General features: G+C 38.9%; 1 protein-coding gene across 1 annotated transcript in view; it reads right to left on the minus strand.

Moving 5' to 3' along the window:
* Positions 1–18736, minus strand: part of itpr3 (inositol 1,4,5-trisphosphate receptor, type 3) — an 85419-nt gene that overhangs the window by 19984 nt on the left and 46699 nt on the right. The window contains exons 24-37 of the mRNA XM_060932074.1: positions 16664–16718; positions 16388–16553; positions 15945–16253; positions 15740–15820; positions 15542–15661; positions 11105–11227; positions 10756–10956; positions 7279–7530; positions 5281–5406; positions 5004–5129; positions 1430–1550; positions 1072–1253; positions 825–973; positions 497–605 (exon numbers count right to left, since the gene is read on the minus strand). Coding sequence (XP_060788057.1) covers positions 497–605; positions 825–973; positions 1072–1253; positions 1430–1550; positions 5004–5129; positions 5281–5406; positions 7279–7530; positions 10756–10956; positions 11105–11227; positions 15542–15661; positions 15740–15820; positions 15945–16253; positions 16388–16553; positions 16664–16718 — 2120 coding nt within the window. The remainder of the gene's footprint in view (positions 1–496; positions 606–824; positions 974–1071; positions 1254–1429; positions 1551–5003; positions 5130–5280; positions 5407–7278; positions 7531–10755; positions 10957–11104; positions 11228–15541; positions 15662–15739; positions 15821–15944; positions 16254–16387; positions 16554–16663; positions 16719–18736) is intronic.

Raw genomic sequence — 18736 nt, forward strand, 5'->3', positions numbered from 1 at the left:
TTTCCTTTCCTTCGCAACATGAAGTCTTTTCTTCTCGCTTTCCGTTACTGTAGTCAGTCTTTCACATTTCATTTGCACACTCACATCCTCCATTTTTCTCTCCTGTTTCAAATTTGTATCCCACAATACCTTGCACGAACGGGGAAAGCCCACCATGTGATGTATAACGTAGCATCTTGAATTGGGTCATGGTGAAGCAAGAAAAAATAGCGGAGATTTTAGGGCCACGTGGCTCTAAATTCATTAATTGTTCTATTTTTTAAAAAACTAATAAAATTGGAAGTCTGTGATTCAAATTCAGTAGCTTTCGGTCCACTAAACAAAAATAACTGGGTATCAGCGAAAATTCTTTTTATGACCTACATTTGAAAAATCTGAAAGGCAGTCTACCTTTAATTGCTAAACACTGATAAACTGTAATTACACATAATTAAAAAAAAAAAAACAGCCATGTTCAAAAGCTTTTGGGACTGTACATCACGCCTAAACATCCAACCTTCTCATCAAATTCCAGGTTACGGATTAACATCTCCTGTAGAGTCTTGAGCACCTTGATGCAGAGGTTTTCATCAGAGTTCATCAGGAGTTTAGTGTGCTGAATTAGTCTGGAGGACAGAGAGAGTAAGTAAATACATTCATGCAGAAATACAGCATAGAAATAATGTTGCAAACTTTACTGCAGCATTGTTTTTTAAAAGACACTATACCCACCAGCACTGTAGCATGGGCAAACATGTTAAAACATGGCTTTTATTAATTTAGAAGTCTGTCAATTTTTCATGTCATTAATCAAGCAGCAGCATGTTGATGAAGAGATGTCTCACTTGGAAATGAAGCCTCCAGATTCACAGCGGTTGCGAGCGTCAGAGCCCTCTAGAAAGAGCAGCTCAGGCTGGTGCAGGACATCCACCAATACAGACAACTCTGCATTAACCAGCGGCATTAATCGTTCCTCAAGTGTGTTAATGACATCCTAAGAGTGCACAAAGTCAGCCACCAAAACTTTCTTAAAACATCCTACTCTAACTAGAAATTTATTTTATTCATTTCATACAAATCCTACACACAAACCTGCAGCTTCTCAATGATGTTCTTATAGTCCCATGGGTTGTTGGGGCCGGTGGGTCGCGTAGATCGCGAACTACTCTTATAGTTGAGGGTGGCACGGGCCAGAGCATTCATTGAATTGTTGTTAAGCATCATGTTAACAAGGGCTTCTAAATCCACCGGCAGACAGATTGATCGGGTTTTAGCTATAGAGAGAGTCAGGACAATTTATTTTATTTTATTTAAAAATGACAAAAAACATATTTTATTTTTTTTATCAACAGAACACCATGCTTTATCTACTGTTAGATGATTTATTCAGAGAGTCGGCATTTAACTGCGGCTAAGCCTTTTTGTGACAAAACAAATAGCTGTCCTATACCAGCAATGGACAGAGTTCGAATGCAGCTGTCCACGAGTCCCTTTTGTTGGGCCTGAAGCCAGGGACAGTCCATCAGACGCATGGTAGACTGCAGCAACTTTATGAACATATCTTGATGAGCCTGGAAAATAGACAGATCAGCAAAGGCATTAAGTCAAAAATAAGTCAAGTCAAGTCAACTTTATTGTCAAATATGCTATACATGCTCGACATACAGCACAGATGAAATTACAGACAGATGAAATTACAGACCATAAACCATAAATAATGACCATAAACTAGAATTTGTCCCTCAGTGCTTTAGAATGTGGGCCAGTATTTTTTGCTGAAGTGGCAAGAATGAAGACCTTATTATTAATCATTATTATACCTCAGAATTCTCAGTTCTGATTTGTCAGAAGCTGTTGATTAATTTTCTGTAACTACAAGGCAAATCACAGGTTTACATTAATGTGCTGATTCAACTAGGTTACAGTTTCTTATAATGTACATAGGGGCTTGTAGGGTAGACATTTCACATATAGAGAATAAAGAACTGTGTGTAATTAGTAGTTAATATGGTATAGTTTCTGTAAGGTGACACTCCCTGTGTCCGAAATCACTCACTCGTTCACTACTCACTATAGAGATCTTGCAGTCACATGACCGGAAAGTACACAGCCGCCATCTTGTCGGTAAAAAACACAGCTGAATACTACTGCACTCGTGTACAGAATGGATCAATTTCAACCGACGGACTACACGGCTCATTTTTCTAATGAACAGATAACTAGATATGTGTCTAAAATAAATGATCTACAGATTAGTGACCCTTATGGCTTACCGGACGTAGTTTTCACGACCGTGTCAGTGGATATTGAACTGCCAGCGGAATACCCAGACGTGTATAATTACCTCATTAACTTTCCCTCGCTGTTCAGTGGTGAAGCACTGCGTGCTTATAAATCTCTGCACAGTTATCTTTACAGAAATTCAGGATTTGTCAGCCGCGGCATCTTGTAAACAAGAAAATAATCCTCATTGGACGGGTAAGTCACTTAAGTATTGAGTATAGCACTGACCAGCCGATTATAGAATAGAATAAGGTAATTCCAGCTGTAATTCCAAATCGTCCGTCTTGTTTACCATGGATCTGGCGTTGGAGAGATAGAGGCTTAGCAGTGGAGATTTGAGTGGCTGTTTTCTGAGCTTAGTCAACAGGCCGGCTCTGCAGCCTCGCTTTTGCTTCCGCTCCCGACGCCGCCTCCTTCGCTTTGCTTCCGATAACAATCCACGGAGACCCTGCTGGTCTCGCTATCTCGTCCGGAATGTTGTGCATGCGATGGAAATCACTACAAACCGTCATTTTCTGCTGGAAACCAATGTCCAGTAAGTCCATATGGTTGTAGTGGATATTGAAGTCCGGTACAGACAAACAACACGCAAAAATACACACAAAAAACATAAAAAACGTGCACAGGTAGGGAGAGCTTGTAGCCGCAGCCGTTGTAGTAGAATTGTATATGGTAGGGTTTTCCAGAAGAAAAGGTAGAAGCAGAAGTCGAAGTAGAAGGCGGAAAATGGCGTTTGACCGACAAGATGGCGTCTGTCACAATCTGGATCGGCTGTGACGTCACATGCAAGTGCTCCATAATAGGGGATTACTATATAGAGGACTCATGAAAAAACACTTTCGGACATTACTTCGCTGCACCTTTATTTGCGTCATTACTCTCGCACAATTAAAACGTGCCAGATCAGTCGGCTGGTAAATACCTGCATGTATTTTTGTGATAAATACATATTATACTAAGCGTATTTCCCACATTAATAAATACAAAATACTTTTTGTGTCAGCTGCATCTTTCAGTTCTTTCAAATCAAGGCTGAATACTTTCTTCTTTGCCTTTTATTAAATCAAATTTGAGACTTTTGATTAATTTCTCCCTCTGCACTGTAATTTTTATTCTTGTACTGTATTTTATCTGTCTTATTTTATTTTAGCTTATTTTCTATTCTCTTACTATTTTAATTGTACTTGAATGTCCATTTATAATGTGTTTCTTCCTCCATCCATTCACCCCAACACACTACATTATTCTTGTTGCTCCTCTCTGTCATATATATATATATATATATATATATATATATATATATATATATTTTTTTTACAGCGTGACCACAATGCATGATGGTATACATTGCTTGGTTAGTGACCACTGGTTGTACACTACTTTTCATGATGCATTGTGGGATACTTTGAGTGCACTATATAGGGTATAATAATTCTCACTATACATTCGGACAGCACTACAAAATGGCGACCTCACTATATAGTCCACTATATAGTGAGTAGGGAGTGATATCGGGCACAGGGACTGTATTCAGGACAGAGGGCTTTGCACTTTGTAAAATGAAAATCAGCAGTTTTTGGATTTATCAACTTCAAGAGAGTGAAAAAGAGACAAATGTTTATAGCTGCAAGACCTCTACCAGGATTGCCAGATGTTCACTCTCAAAAGAGATGTGTTAAAAACAACACATATTTAACACATCAGCGTGTTTATATAAGGACAACACAGTTTGTGTTAATAAATGTGTTGAACTCTATAACACAGTAACTGTGTTGAACTATTTAACACACTAGTGTGTTAAAACAACACAGTTTGTGTTTTATTTATTTAAATAAATAAATAAAACACAAACTGTGTTACACACTAGTGTGTTAAATAGTTCAACACAGTTACTGTGTTATAGAGTTCAACACATTTATTAACACAAACTGTGTTGTCCTTATATAAACACGCTGATGTGTTAAATATGTGTTGTTTTTAACACATCTCTTTTGAGGGTGTTCCACAACATTAAATGTAAACTATAAACTCAAGAAAAGTACGACATGTCATTCATTAATAAACAGTTGTTACTACTGATAAATTACTGTGGTATGATAGGAATAAAACATTGCATGATATGCCGTCATGGGAAAATAACTCTGGGGTAAAAGTATCGGGCGGCATGGTGGTGTAGTGGTTAGCACGGTCGCCTCACAGCAAGAAGGTTCTGGGTCCAAGCCCAGCGGCCAACAGGGGCCTTTCTGTGTGGAGTTTGTATGTTCTCCCTGTGTCTGCATGGGTTTCCTCTGGGTGCTCCGGTTTCCCCCACAGTCCAAACACATGTGGTTAGGTTAACATGAAGCGACCATGGCCTGAGGTTGGGCTGAAGTGCCCTTGCAAGGGCACCTAACCCCCAACTGCTCCCTGGGTGCTGTAGCATAGCTGCCCACTGCTCTGGGTATGTGTGTGTGCGCTCATTGCTCACTTGTGTGTGCATGTGTGTGTTCACCACTTCAGATGGGTTGAATGCAGAGGTTAAATTTCACTCTGTGCTTAAGTCTGTGTTTGAGTGTATGTGTGACAAATAAATAAAAAAATGTTCTTCAATGTTCTTCATACCACCCATCGTGCATGTCTTGTATTCCTTTTTATTGCTATTAGTTCTTGCTTTAGAAATGTGAATACAAACAACAAATTATGCAAAACGTATAAATCATGAGGGTAAAAAAAAAAAAGCACTGGCTGTTGCAATTGCTCACCTGCAGAGAGGTGCTGTTTTCAGAGAAAGGTGAGCTGAAGAAGGCATTTATAGTATCAAGCACAACTAGGAAGACATACTTCTCCAGCACTGGGTCTTGTAGGCGCTTCTCACGGTTAATACACATCTAATGACAACAGATATGATCTGAGGTCTCAATGAAATCCTTCAATAGCAGTTCAAATATGCCACCATTTAATATAACAAAATAATAAACTGATCAGGAATGACAACAGCTAATGTAAGTTATTAGAGCATTGACTGTAGACTCGTCTTACCCGAGCCATGTCTATGAGAAAATTGTCAAACAGGTTCCATATGTGGTTGCTGGTGTAGATCTCCTTCATTTCCACCTCTGTATCCACATAGCAGTGGTTCACAAAATTTACATAGGCAATTTTCACCTGAGACACAAGAAAGCAATAGGTAACAGTGAGCACTTGCAGGGTCTATCCTTGGCTAATTACTGCTGTTTGTACCCTTGTATGTCTATATATGTGGATAGGAAAAAAAAAAAAAAATTATATATATATATATATATATATATATATATTTCTATCCACATCCACTGGATATGAGCAGTTGTGCACTCTGATTAGCTACCGTAGTCTACGACTAGGCTATCAGCTCAAATACTGTGAGTAGAGAAAAACATAATGGCGGAGGATGTTGCTGAACCAACCAAGGACAAAATAAAAACTACTCAAAACCAAAACCCGCAAAAAATACAAAAAAAAAAAGCAACAAAATATGGAATAGAAACATTTGATCTTATTGAAAAGATAAGAACATATCTTTTTTTATTTTTCAAGAATTATTATTATCGCATTTTTCACAAATTGCTACTGTCATTTCGCTGGTTTGTTTACATTCTAAGCAGAAATGATTTTGTCGGACGTTTTGTATAAAGTTTTTATTTATCGAATTTGCAAAAAATAAAAATGCTTTGTTTCTCAAAATCCAGTGAATGTGGATACACTGTAAACCCGAATAAGTTGAGTTTACTTAAAAAAATTGAGGAAAGTGATTGCCTTAAAAAAATAAGTAATTATTAATGATTGAATTGAGTACCTTAAACTTACCAGAAGATTGTAAGTTTAAGGTACTCAATTCAATCATTAATAATTACTTATTTTTTTTAAGGCAACCACTTTCCTCAATTTTTTTAAGTAAACTCAACTTATTCGGGTTTACAGTGTAGAATAAAACAGTTATTCCACTCAATCTCGTCGTACATGGCTTATAGCCAACTCGGCACTGAGTGCTTCGTCGGCTATCAGAGCTCATGTATGACTTGAATTTGTGGAATAACTGTTTGTGTGTGTGTCTGTGTGTATATATATATATATATATATATATATATATATATATATATATATACACACACACACACACACACACATATATATATTATATACTGTATATACACTCTGTGTGTGTGTGTGTGTGTGTGTGTGTGTGTGTGTGTGTGTGTGTGTGTGTATATAAACTCTTGGAGTTCTTAACTAAAGTGGATTTGCAATCAAGTATCAACAATGACAATTTAATTTATAGTTATGTTAGTTATACAGTCATAAATATGTCTTCCAGGAGTTGAAGTTAAATAATATATAGCAAAGTGCAGACTAAAATATTATTCTGCAAATTTGCAGGTGTATTCAAATGTGAAAAAGGCTCCTGCATTTTAGCTAACTGTGTTAACACAGTCTGCTGGCACTGTCATGTGAAAGGGAAAATTGCAACATATCAGCCGCCAGCCATCGATCATACCTTCTAAAATAGAAGCAGGAGGACAGTTAACATCTGTGTTCACAGGTTGAATGTTTTCTACAGAAAGCCTCATTTAATCAAATATTTGTCGTATATTTGTAACATGGCTTAAAAAGTATCTTTGTTATACCCTTAAGTCAAAGTAACATTATTAGGAGTTACATCCTAATTGAGGAGTTTGCATGTTCTCCCTGTGTCCGCGTGGGTTTCCTCCGGGTGCTCCGGTTTCCCCCACAGTCCAAAGACATGCAGGTTAGGTTAACTGGTGACTCTAAATTGACCATAGGTGTAAATGTGAGTGTGAATGTGAGTGTGAATGGTTGTCTGTGTCTATGTGTCAGCCCTGTGATGACCTGGTGACTTGTCCAGGGTGTACCCCGCCTTTCACCCGTAGTCAGCTGGGATAGGCTCCAGCTTGCCTGCGACCCTGTAGAACAGGATAAAGAAGCTAGAGATAATGAGATGAGATGGGATCCTAATTGAACCATGTGACACGCATGTGATACCTCTGTGATGCAGTCATCATGTGTGACGACTCGAACAATATCCTCCAGAGGCAGTAGTGAGGTGCATTTGATCTCAGTGTAGACATTTTTGCCCTCAGCACATGCAGCCAGCAGCTCCACCAGAGAAATATGGTAGCATAGTGGGCTGTTCTCCTGCACCCCCTCTCTAGACTCAATCATGAGTTCCAGCATTTTGGCAAAAGACTCTTTATCATTGTAGAAGACCACAACATCATCACCTGAATTTGATAACTGGAATAAGAGCAGGAGTTGAAATCAAATATGAACGTCATTCAGTGTGTTTAATTACATTCAATGGATTTCTCACTGAGGGAGCAGGATCTCAATAACATGCTCTGAGTTGCTGTCAATGTCCAAAGCTGCATTTACAGTATCATGAGTTAAAAGTACAGTAGAGGCAACTTCACATTTTTTGAATACCTAACTATGATATCTGCATTAAGTGACTGAGATTTTATTAGTTATAATATGGTGTAACAATGATTTAAATGAGTTCAATTTGTTGTTCCAGTCTCTGTCCTGACGGAGATTGTTTTGAAGCAGTAACACACAGTAGATAATTGGATAGTCAGTGTTAAATGTTGGAATATATTTTAAACAAATAAAACATCATGGAAAAAAAATATTAAACTCATTTGCTGGTTAATTAGGTGCACCTTCCTTACACCAACATTTATTGTCCCTTTTATCAGGATAACCCATCATAACCCATATATACCCATCATGATAACCCACTTTCTTGGTATACAATCACTGTATCCTCTTCTGCTACTGTGCAAAATTCTGACCACTGCTGACCAGGATAATAATTAGATAGTGAACCATTCTCAGTACAACAGGTAAAGACATGTTGGTGTGTGTGTGGTGCTGGTTTGAGTGTATCAGGTGCAGCAATGTTGCTGGACCTGAAAGTCATGGGATGATGTGAAAATAATCCCCCAGCCATTAATATCTAGCCAACAGCATCCTGTCGTCAGAAACTAAAAAGGCATTAACAGAAATTGTGCATGGAAAAATGATAGTCTCTACATGTAAAGGTGGACTAATAAGGTAATATGTCTAATAAAATAGACTTTAACGATACACAGTTCTTATCAACACTATTGTATCAATACCGTACCATTTGCAGCATTTAGCTCTTGGAGTGATTTACTATTGTGACAGAAGTCAGTGGTGATCATATGGTGGTCTCTTTCCATTAGTGGAGAACGTAGATGAGGGCTGGCAACTTGTGCATAAGCAACAGATGGGGAACATTCAGTAATTTTACAGCTACAAGGTGCACCTACTGTTGAAGTCAGAGGTTTACATACACTCATCATGGACATGAATGTTATGGTAATAATTTGGGTGGCACAGTGGTGTAAGTGGTTAGCACGGTCACCTCACAGCAAGAAGGTTCTGGGTTCGAGCCCAGCAGCCGGCGAGGTCCTTTCTGAATGGAGTTTGCATGTTCTCCCTGTGTCTGCGTGGGTTTCCTCTGGGTGCTCTGGTTTCCCCCACAGTTCAAAGACATGCAGTTAGGTTAATATGGGATGGCCTTGGGCTGAGGTGCCCTTGAGCGAGGCACTTAACTCCCAACTGCTCCCCGGGCACTGTTAGCATGGCTGCCCACTGCTCTGGGGATGTGTGTGTGCTCATTGCTCATGTGTGTGTGCATGTGCGTGTTCACTGCTTCAGATGGGTTAAATGCAGAGAGGAATTTCACAAGCATGCGATGAATAAAGTTGTTGTTCTTCTTCTTCTTAATATTGGGCTTTCAGTGATTTCTTTGACCTGTTGTGGCAGAATGATTGTACAACATGCATTTTCAATTTTAAATTTTTTGGTTAAACTCAAAAATAAATTAAAACCTGTGTACTAAATTCTTTTTTTTTTCTTAAATAATTTAAGAAAAAAAAAAGAATTTAGTACACAGGTTTTAATTTATTTTTGAGTTTTCTGAAATCAAGATTGGGTCACACTTAGGCATATAGAGTATACACACACACACACACACACACACACACACACACACTAGTGCATCTCAAAAACTTAGAATATTGTGAAAAAGTTCAATATTTTCCATCAGTTATTTAAGAAAGTTAAAATGCAATATATTCTAGACTCATTACATGTAAACTAAAACGTTTCAAGCATTTTTCTATTTTAATTTTGATCATTATGGCCTACAGTACAAAAAAACCCCCTCTAAATATTCAAGTATTTTATTTCAAGTTTGAGTAAAACAGTATAAGTACCGTGCATCTCTCAGTCTAGTTCAGTTCATGCAACCACACTCATGGAGAAGACTGCTGACTTGACAGTTGTGCAGAAGACGATCATCGACACCCTCCACAAGGAGGGGAAGCCACAGAAGGTCATTGCTGAAAAGGGCGGCTGGAAAAGGTGCACAAGCAACAGGGATAACGGCAGCCTTGAGAGGATTGTCAAGAAAAGTCGATTCAAAAACCTAGGAGAGCTTCACAAGGAGTGGACTGAGGCTGGTGTCAGTGCATCAAGAGCCACCACGCACAGATGTTTTCAGGAAAGGGGCTACAACTTTCGCATTCCTAATATCAAGCCACTCCTGAACCAGAGACAACGTCAGACACGTCTGACCTGGGCTAAGGAGAGAAAGAACTGGACTGTTGCTCAGTGGTCCAAAGTTCTCTTTTCAGATGAAAGTACATTTTGCATTTAATTTGGAAATCACGTTCTAGAGTCTGGAGGAAGAGTGGAGAGGCACAGAATCCAAGGTGTTTGAAGCCCAGTGTGAAGTTTCCACAGTCTGTGATGATTTGGGGTGCCATGTCATCTGCTGGTGTTGGTCCACTGTGTTGTATCAAGTCCAAAGTCAACACAGTCGTCTACCAGGAGATTTTAGAGCACTTCATGCTTCCATCTGCTGACAAGCTTTATGGAGATACCGATTTCTTTTCTAGCAGGACTTAGCACCTGGCCACAGTGCCAAAACTGACCATGATATTACTGTGCTTGACTGGCCAGCCAACTCGCCCAACCTGAACCCCAGAGAGAATCTTGAAACTTGCTAAGGGACATTTAACCAAATATTAGGTGTACTGTATATATAATTTTGACACTGTGTTGATTTCTGAAAATCCAAAATGAATTAAAACTCGTGCACCAAATTCATGTTTTTTTCTATTAGAAATGTATGTTGTACAATTATTCTGCCACAGAAAAAGAACAGTTCAAAGAAATCACTGAAAGACCAATATTGTCATGATATTCATTTCCATGAGGAGTGTATGTAAACTTCTGACTTCAGCTGTATATGGTAGATGTACCTCATAAGATGGTTAATAAGGGTATTTACAAGGGAGGTGTACCTAATAAACTGGCAGTTGACAATACATAAAATACAGAAGCTGGACAGTAAGGGACTCTTATTTGAGACTCCTAATATGAACAATGTTTATAAGACAATACCATATTTCACTCATGAACCCATACCTCTGTCATGATCATATCTTGGCATTTCTTCACATACTTCCCCTCAGCCTTGATGATGGTGTGCAGGAAGTTGAGGTACTGCACATGGCGCCCATGTGTGGCCAGGCATTTCATGAAGTGATGGAGGACATTCTCACCGATCTCGAAGCAGAGCTGGTAGTTATTACTGAAGATATGTTGCACTGTCTCTGCTTCCAGAACCTGATGAAAAACAACAGAATTTCAGTATCATTAGTTCTCTATTCGTTATTTACATATAAAACTGGCTTATTATATATACACACACAGCATGCAAATAATGTGACCCTTAAAATAAAATAATTAAAATAGACCCCATAATTGCGCTTACTCCAGGGATAAGAAAGAGATTAAGGTGTTGGTGGAGGAGGGTTTGATTTTCTTGGTTTCCAATGCAAAACTTCTGCAGGAAAAGGTGGGTGAACTTAATGAGCTCTTGCATTTTCTTGTCACTCTGTCAACAGAGAGAACCAGAGGCATAAATAGAGAGAACAATAAGTATAGAAGAAAGTAGCAGTACATTTTGGACAAAATTCTCCAATCATACATAAAAGTAGAACACTATATACAGTGGGGCAAAAAAGTATTTAGTCAGTCACCAATTGTGCAAGTTCTCCCACTTAAAAAGATGAGAGAGGCCTGTAATTTTCATCATCGGTACACTTCAACTATGAGAGGCAAAATGAGAAAAATCCAGAAAATCACATTGTCTGATTTTTAAAGAATTTATTTGCAAATTATGGTGGAAAATAAGTATTTGGTCAATAACAAAAGTTCATCTCAATACTTTGTTATATACCCTTTGTTGGCAATGACAGAGGTCAAACGTTTTCTGTAAGTCTTCACAAGGTTTTCACACACTGTTGCTGGTATTTTGGCCCATTCCTCCATGCAGATCTCCTCTAGAGCAGTGATGTTTTGGGGCTGTTGCTGGGCAACACGGACTTTCAACTCCCTCCAAAGATTTTCTATGGGGTTGAGATCTGGAGACTGGCTAGGCCACTCCAGGACCTTGAAATGCTTCTTACGAAGCCACTCCATTGCCCGGGCGGTGTGTTTGGGATCACTGACATGCTGAAAGACCCAGCCACGTTTCATCTTCAATGCCCTTGCTGATGGAAGGAGGTTTTCACTCAAAATCTCACGATACATGGCCCCATTCATTCTTTCCTTTACACGGATCAGTCGTCCTGGTCCCTTTGCAGAAAAACAGCCCCAAAGCATGATGTTTCCACCCCCATGCTTCACAGTAGGTATGGTGTTCTTTGGATGCAACTCAGCATTCTTTCTCCTCCAAACACGACAAGTTGAGTTTTTACCAAAAAGTTCTATTTTGGTTTCATCTGACCATATGACATTCTCCCAATCCTCTTCTGGATCATCCAAATGCTCTCTAGCAAACTTCAGACGGGCCTGGACATGTACTGGCTTAAGCAGGGGGACACGTCTGGCACTGCAGGATTTGAGTCCCTGGCGGCGTAGTGTGTTACTGATGGTAGCCTTTGTTACTTTGGTCCCAGCTCTCTGCAGGTCATTCACTAGGTCCCCCCGTGTGGTTCTGGGATTTTTGCTCACCGTTCTTGTGATCATTTTGACCCCACGGGGTGAGATCTTGCATGGAGCCCCAGATCGAGGGAGATTATCAGTGGTCTTGTATGTCTTCCATTTTCTAATAATTGCTCCCACAGTTGATTTCTTCACACCAAGCTGCTTACCTATTGCAGATTCAGTCTTCCCAGCCTGGCGCAGGTCTACAATTTTGTTTCTGGTGTCCTTTGACCGCTCTTTGGGCTTGGCCATAGTGGAGTTTGGAGTGTGACTGTTTGAGGTTGTGGACAGGTGTCTTTTATACTGATAACGAGTTCAAACAGGTGCCATTAATACAGGTAACGAGTGGAGGACAGAGGAGCCTCTTAAAGAAGTTGTTACAGGTGAAGTTACAAGGTCTTGCTTGTTTGTCGGTGACCAAATACTTATTTTACCGAGGAATTTACCAATTAATTCATTAAAAATCCTACAATGTGATTTCCTGGATTCTTTCCCCCCATTCTGTCTCTCATAGTTGAAGTGTACCAATGATGAAAATTACAGGCCTCTCTCATCTTTTTAAGTGGGAGAACTTGCACAATTGGTGGCTGACTAAATACTTTTTTGCCCCACTGTATTCGTTCAATAACTTGTATTTCTTTAATTAACACATTAAAGTTATGTGGCATTACAATACAATCTGTAAGACTGAGAAACAAACTGTGGAAAAAATATTTATTACCAGTCAAAAGTTTGGACACACCTGCTCGCACTTTCTGTATTTTGACTACTTTCTACAACCCCGATTCCAAAAAAGTTGGGACAAAGTACAAATTGTAAATAAAAACGGAATGCAATAATTTACAAATCTCAAAAACTGATATTGTATTCACAATAGAACATAGACAACATATCAAATGTCAAAAGTGAGACATTTTGAAATTTCATGCCAAATATTGGCTCATTTGAAATTTCATGACAGCAACACATCTCAAAAAAGTTGGGACAGGGGCAATAAGAGGCTGGAAAAGTTAAAGGTACAAAAAAGGAACAGCTGAAGGACCAAACTGCAACTCATTAGGTCAATTGGCAATAGGTTATTAACATGACTGGGTATAAAAAGAGCATCTTGGAGTGGCAGCGGCTCTCAGAAGTAAAGATGGGAAGAGGATCACCAATCCCCCTAATTCTGCGCTGACAAATAGTGGAGCAATATCAGAAAGGAGTTCGACAGTGTAAAATTGCAAAGAGTTTGAACATATCATCATCTACAGTGCATAATATCATCAAAAGATTCAGAGAATCTGGAAGAATCTCTGTGCGTAAGGGTCAAGGCCGGAAAACCATACTGGGTGCCCGTGATCTTCGGGCCCTTAGACGGCACTGCATCACATACAGGCATGCTTCTGTATTGGAAATCACAAAATGGGCTCAGGAATATTTCCAGAGAACATTATCTGTGAACACAATTCACTGTGCCATCCGCCGTTGCCAGCTAAAACTCTATAGTTCAAAGAAGAAGCTGTATCTAAACACGATCCAGAAGCACAGACGCCTTCTCTGGGCCAAGGCTCATTTAAAATGGACTGTGGCAAAGTGGAAAACTGTTCTGTGGTCAGACGAATCAAAATTTGAAGTTCCTTATGGAAATCAGGGACGCTGTGTCATTCGGACTAAAGAGGAGAAGGACGACCCAAGTTGTTATCAGCGCTCAGTTCAGAAGCCTGCATCTCTGATGGTATGGGGTTCCATTAGTGCGTGTGGCATGGGCAGCTTACACATCTGGAAAGACACCATCAATGCTGAAAGGTATATCCAGGTTCTAGAGCAACAACGACGTCTCTTTCAGGGAAGACCTTGCATTTTCCAACATGACAATGCCAAACCACATACTGCATCAATTACAGCATCATGGCTGCGTAGAAGAAGGGTCTGGGTACTGAACTGGCCAGCCTGGAGTCCAGATCTTTCACCCATAGAAAACATTTGGCGCATCATAAAACGGAAGATACGACAAAAAAGACCTGAGACAGTTGAGCAACTAGAATCCTACATTAGACAAGAATGGGTTAACATTCCTATCCCTAAACTTGGGCAACTTGTCTCCTCAGTCCCCAGACGTTTACAAACTGTTGTAAAGAGAAAAGGGGATGTCTCACAGTGGTAAACATGGCCTCGTCCCAACTTTTTTGAGATGTGTTGTTGTCATGAAATTTAAAATCACCTAATTTTTCTCTTTAAATGATACATTTTCTCAGTTTAAACATTTGATATGTCATCTATGTTCTATTCTGAATAAAATATGGAATTTTGAAACTTCCACATCGTTGCATTCCATTTTTATTTACAATTTGTACTTTGTCCCAACTTTTTTGGAATCAGGGTTGTACATTGTAGAACAATACTGAAGACATCAAAACTATGAAATAACATATGGAACATAAAAGGAATTATGTAGTAAACAAAAAAAGTGTTTAAAACCCCCAAAAATGTTTCATATTTTAGATTCTTCAAAGTAGCCACTGTTTACCTTGATGACACTTTGTATACTATTGGCATTATCTTAACCAGCTTTGTGAGGTAGTCACCTGGAATGCTTTTCAATTAACAACTGTGCCTTATCAAAAGTTAATTAATTATTGCAACTTCTTTCCTTCTTAATGTGCTTGAGATCAAACAGTAAATAGTCATTAATAAAAATACAGTAAATAGTCCTATTCCACAACTGTAGTAATCCATATTATGTCAAGATCCGCTCAACTGAGTAAAGAGAAACGACATTCATCATTACTTTAAGACATGAAGCATCTTTCAATTCAAAAACAATAAAGAAAAAACATTGAATTGGGGGGGTCCAAACTTTTTTTTAATCTTATATATATATATATATATAAAATATTACACGATGGAACAAAGATATGAAGTTTATCTTTGAGTGGTGAAAATATTTCACAAGTGAGCATAACAAATGAGTGAAATATTTTTCAACACAAGAAGATAAACTTCATATCTTTGAGCTGATGTGTAATTTTCTTTTAATTATATATACACACATGCACAACCAAAAACTATGCAAGTGAATCAAAACAATTCATCAACATCTTCAGTAGTGAAGATATTAGAAAATATGTTACTCAGGTCCTGGATGTAGTTCGTATGAAAAATACAAGTGGCGTAATTTCCAGTAAGACACACACACACACACACACACACACACACAGTACAACATACAACTACCTACCCGATCATAAGGAACCTGCAGCAGGTCCAACATGACTTTATGTGCACCCATGTTTTTTAGAAGCCTCTGCTGCTTCTTAAACACCCCAGAATTGCACATCTTATTTAAGCGCTCCAAGATCTAGATAAGAAAAAAATGTTATTTTTATTTTAATATGCAGCATTTCATAAGTTAATTTCAATTAGCAATTCAACAAACCTCCTTGACATTTTGATAGCTTTCATTGCTCTTCTCAAGTTTTTCTTTGGAAGGGCCAGGTTCAGCGCTTTCAGTGGAGGCCTAGGAATAAAATTTACTTTCAATGTACAAAAACAATAGACTTTCCTTAGAGGACTATTGTGATAAAATGTCTATCTTTCTAATGTCATTAAATCTGGAAAACCAGTAGTCATGCTAAGCTCACCTTATCTTTTTTATCCTTTTTCTCTTCCTTGTCCTTCTTTCCCTCCTTGTCTTTTTTCTCTTCCTTGTCCATCTTTCCCTCCTTGTCTTTTTTCTCTTCTTTGCCTTTATCATCCTTGTCCTTTTTCTCTTCCTTGTCCTTTTTATCATCCTTGTCCTTTTTATCTTTCTTCTTATCTTTCTTCTTATCTGAACCGCTTTTCTTGACCACCCAAAGCTCAGACTTCTCCACTATTGTGCGCAAACGGTCCAAATCACTTTTAATGAGCTTGTAGTTGTCCACATCCTGCTCAGAAATTAGGAGCTGGACCTAAAGGAAGGACATAAAACACTAATCAGTATATCAAGTCAAATAATAGTGAACTGTCAGCCAAACGATGCCTTTGTGTTTCTCTGAAGGTGTGGTGCGCCATTAGTGGTGTGGCCACATGTGGTGTAGCTTACGTGTTTAAAGGTGTGTAGGACTTCCTGCCTCTGGCTAAAGTGCTTGAAGAGGAGCTGCAGTGCCCCAGAGACGAGCGGAGGGTAATCATGCATGATGAGATGAATCAGCACACGCAGAAACATCCGTCCACCCTCATCATCCACCTCTAATATGCTGTTCGCTTTCCTAATGGGTAGCAAGTTCAAACATGCAAATCAGAGAAAAATAATTCACCTGGCATAATGAACACTGATCAGCAGTAATGTGGAAAAAAATGAAGACTATTCACCACATACCCAACTCCAAACATGGCTTCTGCCTGCTCCCCGATGTACTGCAGGTTGATGGTGGCTGTTAGAAAAATAAAATAAAAAATCATCAAATGAAATAAAATCAAGAACCAAATGCAAACCGCCAGTGAATACATAATTGTATAATTATAGTCAAGTCAAGTCAGTTTATTTGTATAGCGCTTTTAACAACAGACATTGTCGCAAAGCAGCTTTACAGAAAAATAAAGACTTTAAACATATGAGCTAATTTTATCCCTAATAAATGTACAGTGGTGCTTGAAAGTTTGTGAACCCTTTAAAATTTTCTATATTTCTGCATAAATATGACCGAAAACATCATCAGATTTTCACACAAGTCCTAAAAGTAGATAAAGAGAAGCCAGTTAAACAAATGAGACAAAACTATTATACTTGGTCATTTATTTATTGAGAAAAATGATCCAATATTACATATCTGTGAGTCGCAAAAGTATGTGAACCTCCAGGATTAGCAGTTAATTTGAAGGTGAAATTATAGTCAGGTGTTTTCAATCAATGGGATGACAATCAGGTGTGAGTGGGCACCCTGTTTTATTTAAAGAACAGGGATCTATCAAAGTCTGAGCTTCACAACACATGTTTGTGGAAGTGTATCATGGCACGAACAAAGGAGATTTCTGAGGACCTCAGAAAAAGCGTTGCTGATGCTCATCAGGCTGGAAAAGGTTATAAAACCATCTCTAAAGAGTTTGGACTCCACCAATCCACAGTCAAACAGATTGTGTTCAAATGGAGGAAATTCAAGACCATTGTTACCCTCCCCAGGAGTGGTCGACCAACAAAGATCACTCCAACAGCAAGGCGTGTAATAGTCGGCGAGGTCACAAAGGACCCCAGGGTAACTTCTAAGCAACTGAAGGCCTCTCTCACATTGGCTAACGTTAGTGTTCCTCAGTCCACCATCAGGAGAACACTGAACAACAATGCTGTGCATGGCAGGGTTGCAAGGAGAAAGCCACTGCTCTCCAAAAAGAACATTGCTGCTCGTCTGCAGTTTGCTAAAGATAACGTGGACAAACCACAAGGCTATTGGAAACATGTTTTGTGGATGGATGAGACCAAAATAGAACTTTTTGGTTTAAATGAGAAGTGTTATGTTTGGAGAAAGGAAAACACTGCATTCCAGCATAAGAACCTTATCGCATCTGTGAAACATGGTGGTGGTAGTATCATGGTTTGGGCCTGTTTTGCTGCATCTGGGCCAGGATGGCTTGCCATCATTGATGGAACAATGAATTCTGAATTATACCAGCCAATTCTAAAGGAAAATGTCAGGACATCTGTCCATCAACTGAATCTCAAGAGAAGGTGGGTCATGCAGCAAGACAATGACCCTAAGCACACAAGTCGTTCTACCAAAGAATGGTTAAAGAAGAATAAAGTTAATGTTTTGGAATGGCCAAGTCAATGTCCTGACCTTAATCCAATGGAAATGTTGTGGAAGGACCTGAAGCGAGCAGTTCATGTGAGGAAACCCACCAACGTCCCAGAGTTGAAGCTGTTCTGTATGGAGGAATGGGCTAAAATTCCTCCAAGCCAGTGTGCAGGACTGATCAACAGTTACCAGAAACGTTTAGTTGCAGTTATTGCTGCACAAGGGGGTCACACCAGATACTGAAAGCAAAGGTTCACATACTTTTGCCACTCACAGATATGTAATATTGGATCATTTTCCTCAATAAATAAATGACCAAGTATAATATTTTTGTCTTATTTGTTTAACTGGCTTCTCTTTATCTACTTTTAGGACTTATGTGAAAATCTGATGATGTTTTAGGTCATATTTATGCAGAAATATAGAAAATTCTAAAGGGTTCACAAACTTTTAAGCACCACTGTATTTATCCCTGATGAGCAAGCCTGTGGCGACGGTGTGCAAGGAAAAACTCCCTCAGACGACACGAGGAAAAAACCTTGAGAAGAACCAGACTCAAAGGGAACCCATCCTCATCTGGGTGATAACAGATAGTGTGATTATCAATAACTTGCTTCTATAACTGTGTCCTATATAGTCACAAAGTACAACTGTGTAACCAG

Source organism: Neoarius graeffei, chromosome 10, assembly GCF_027579695.1.
Source record: "Neoarius graeffei isolate fNeoGra1 chromosome 10, fNeoGra1.pri, whole genome shotgun sequence".
NCBI lineage: Eukaryota > Metazoa > Chordata > Actinopteri > Siluriformes > Ariidae > Neoarius > Neoarius graeffei.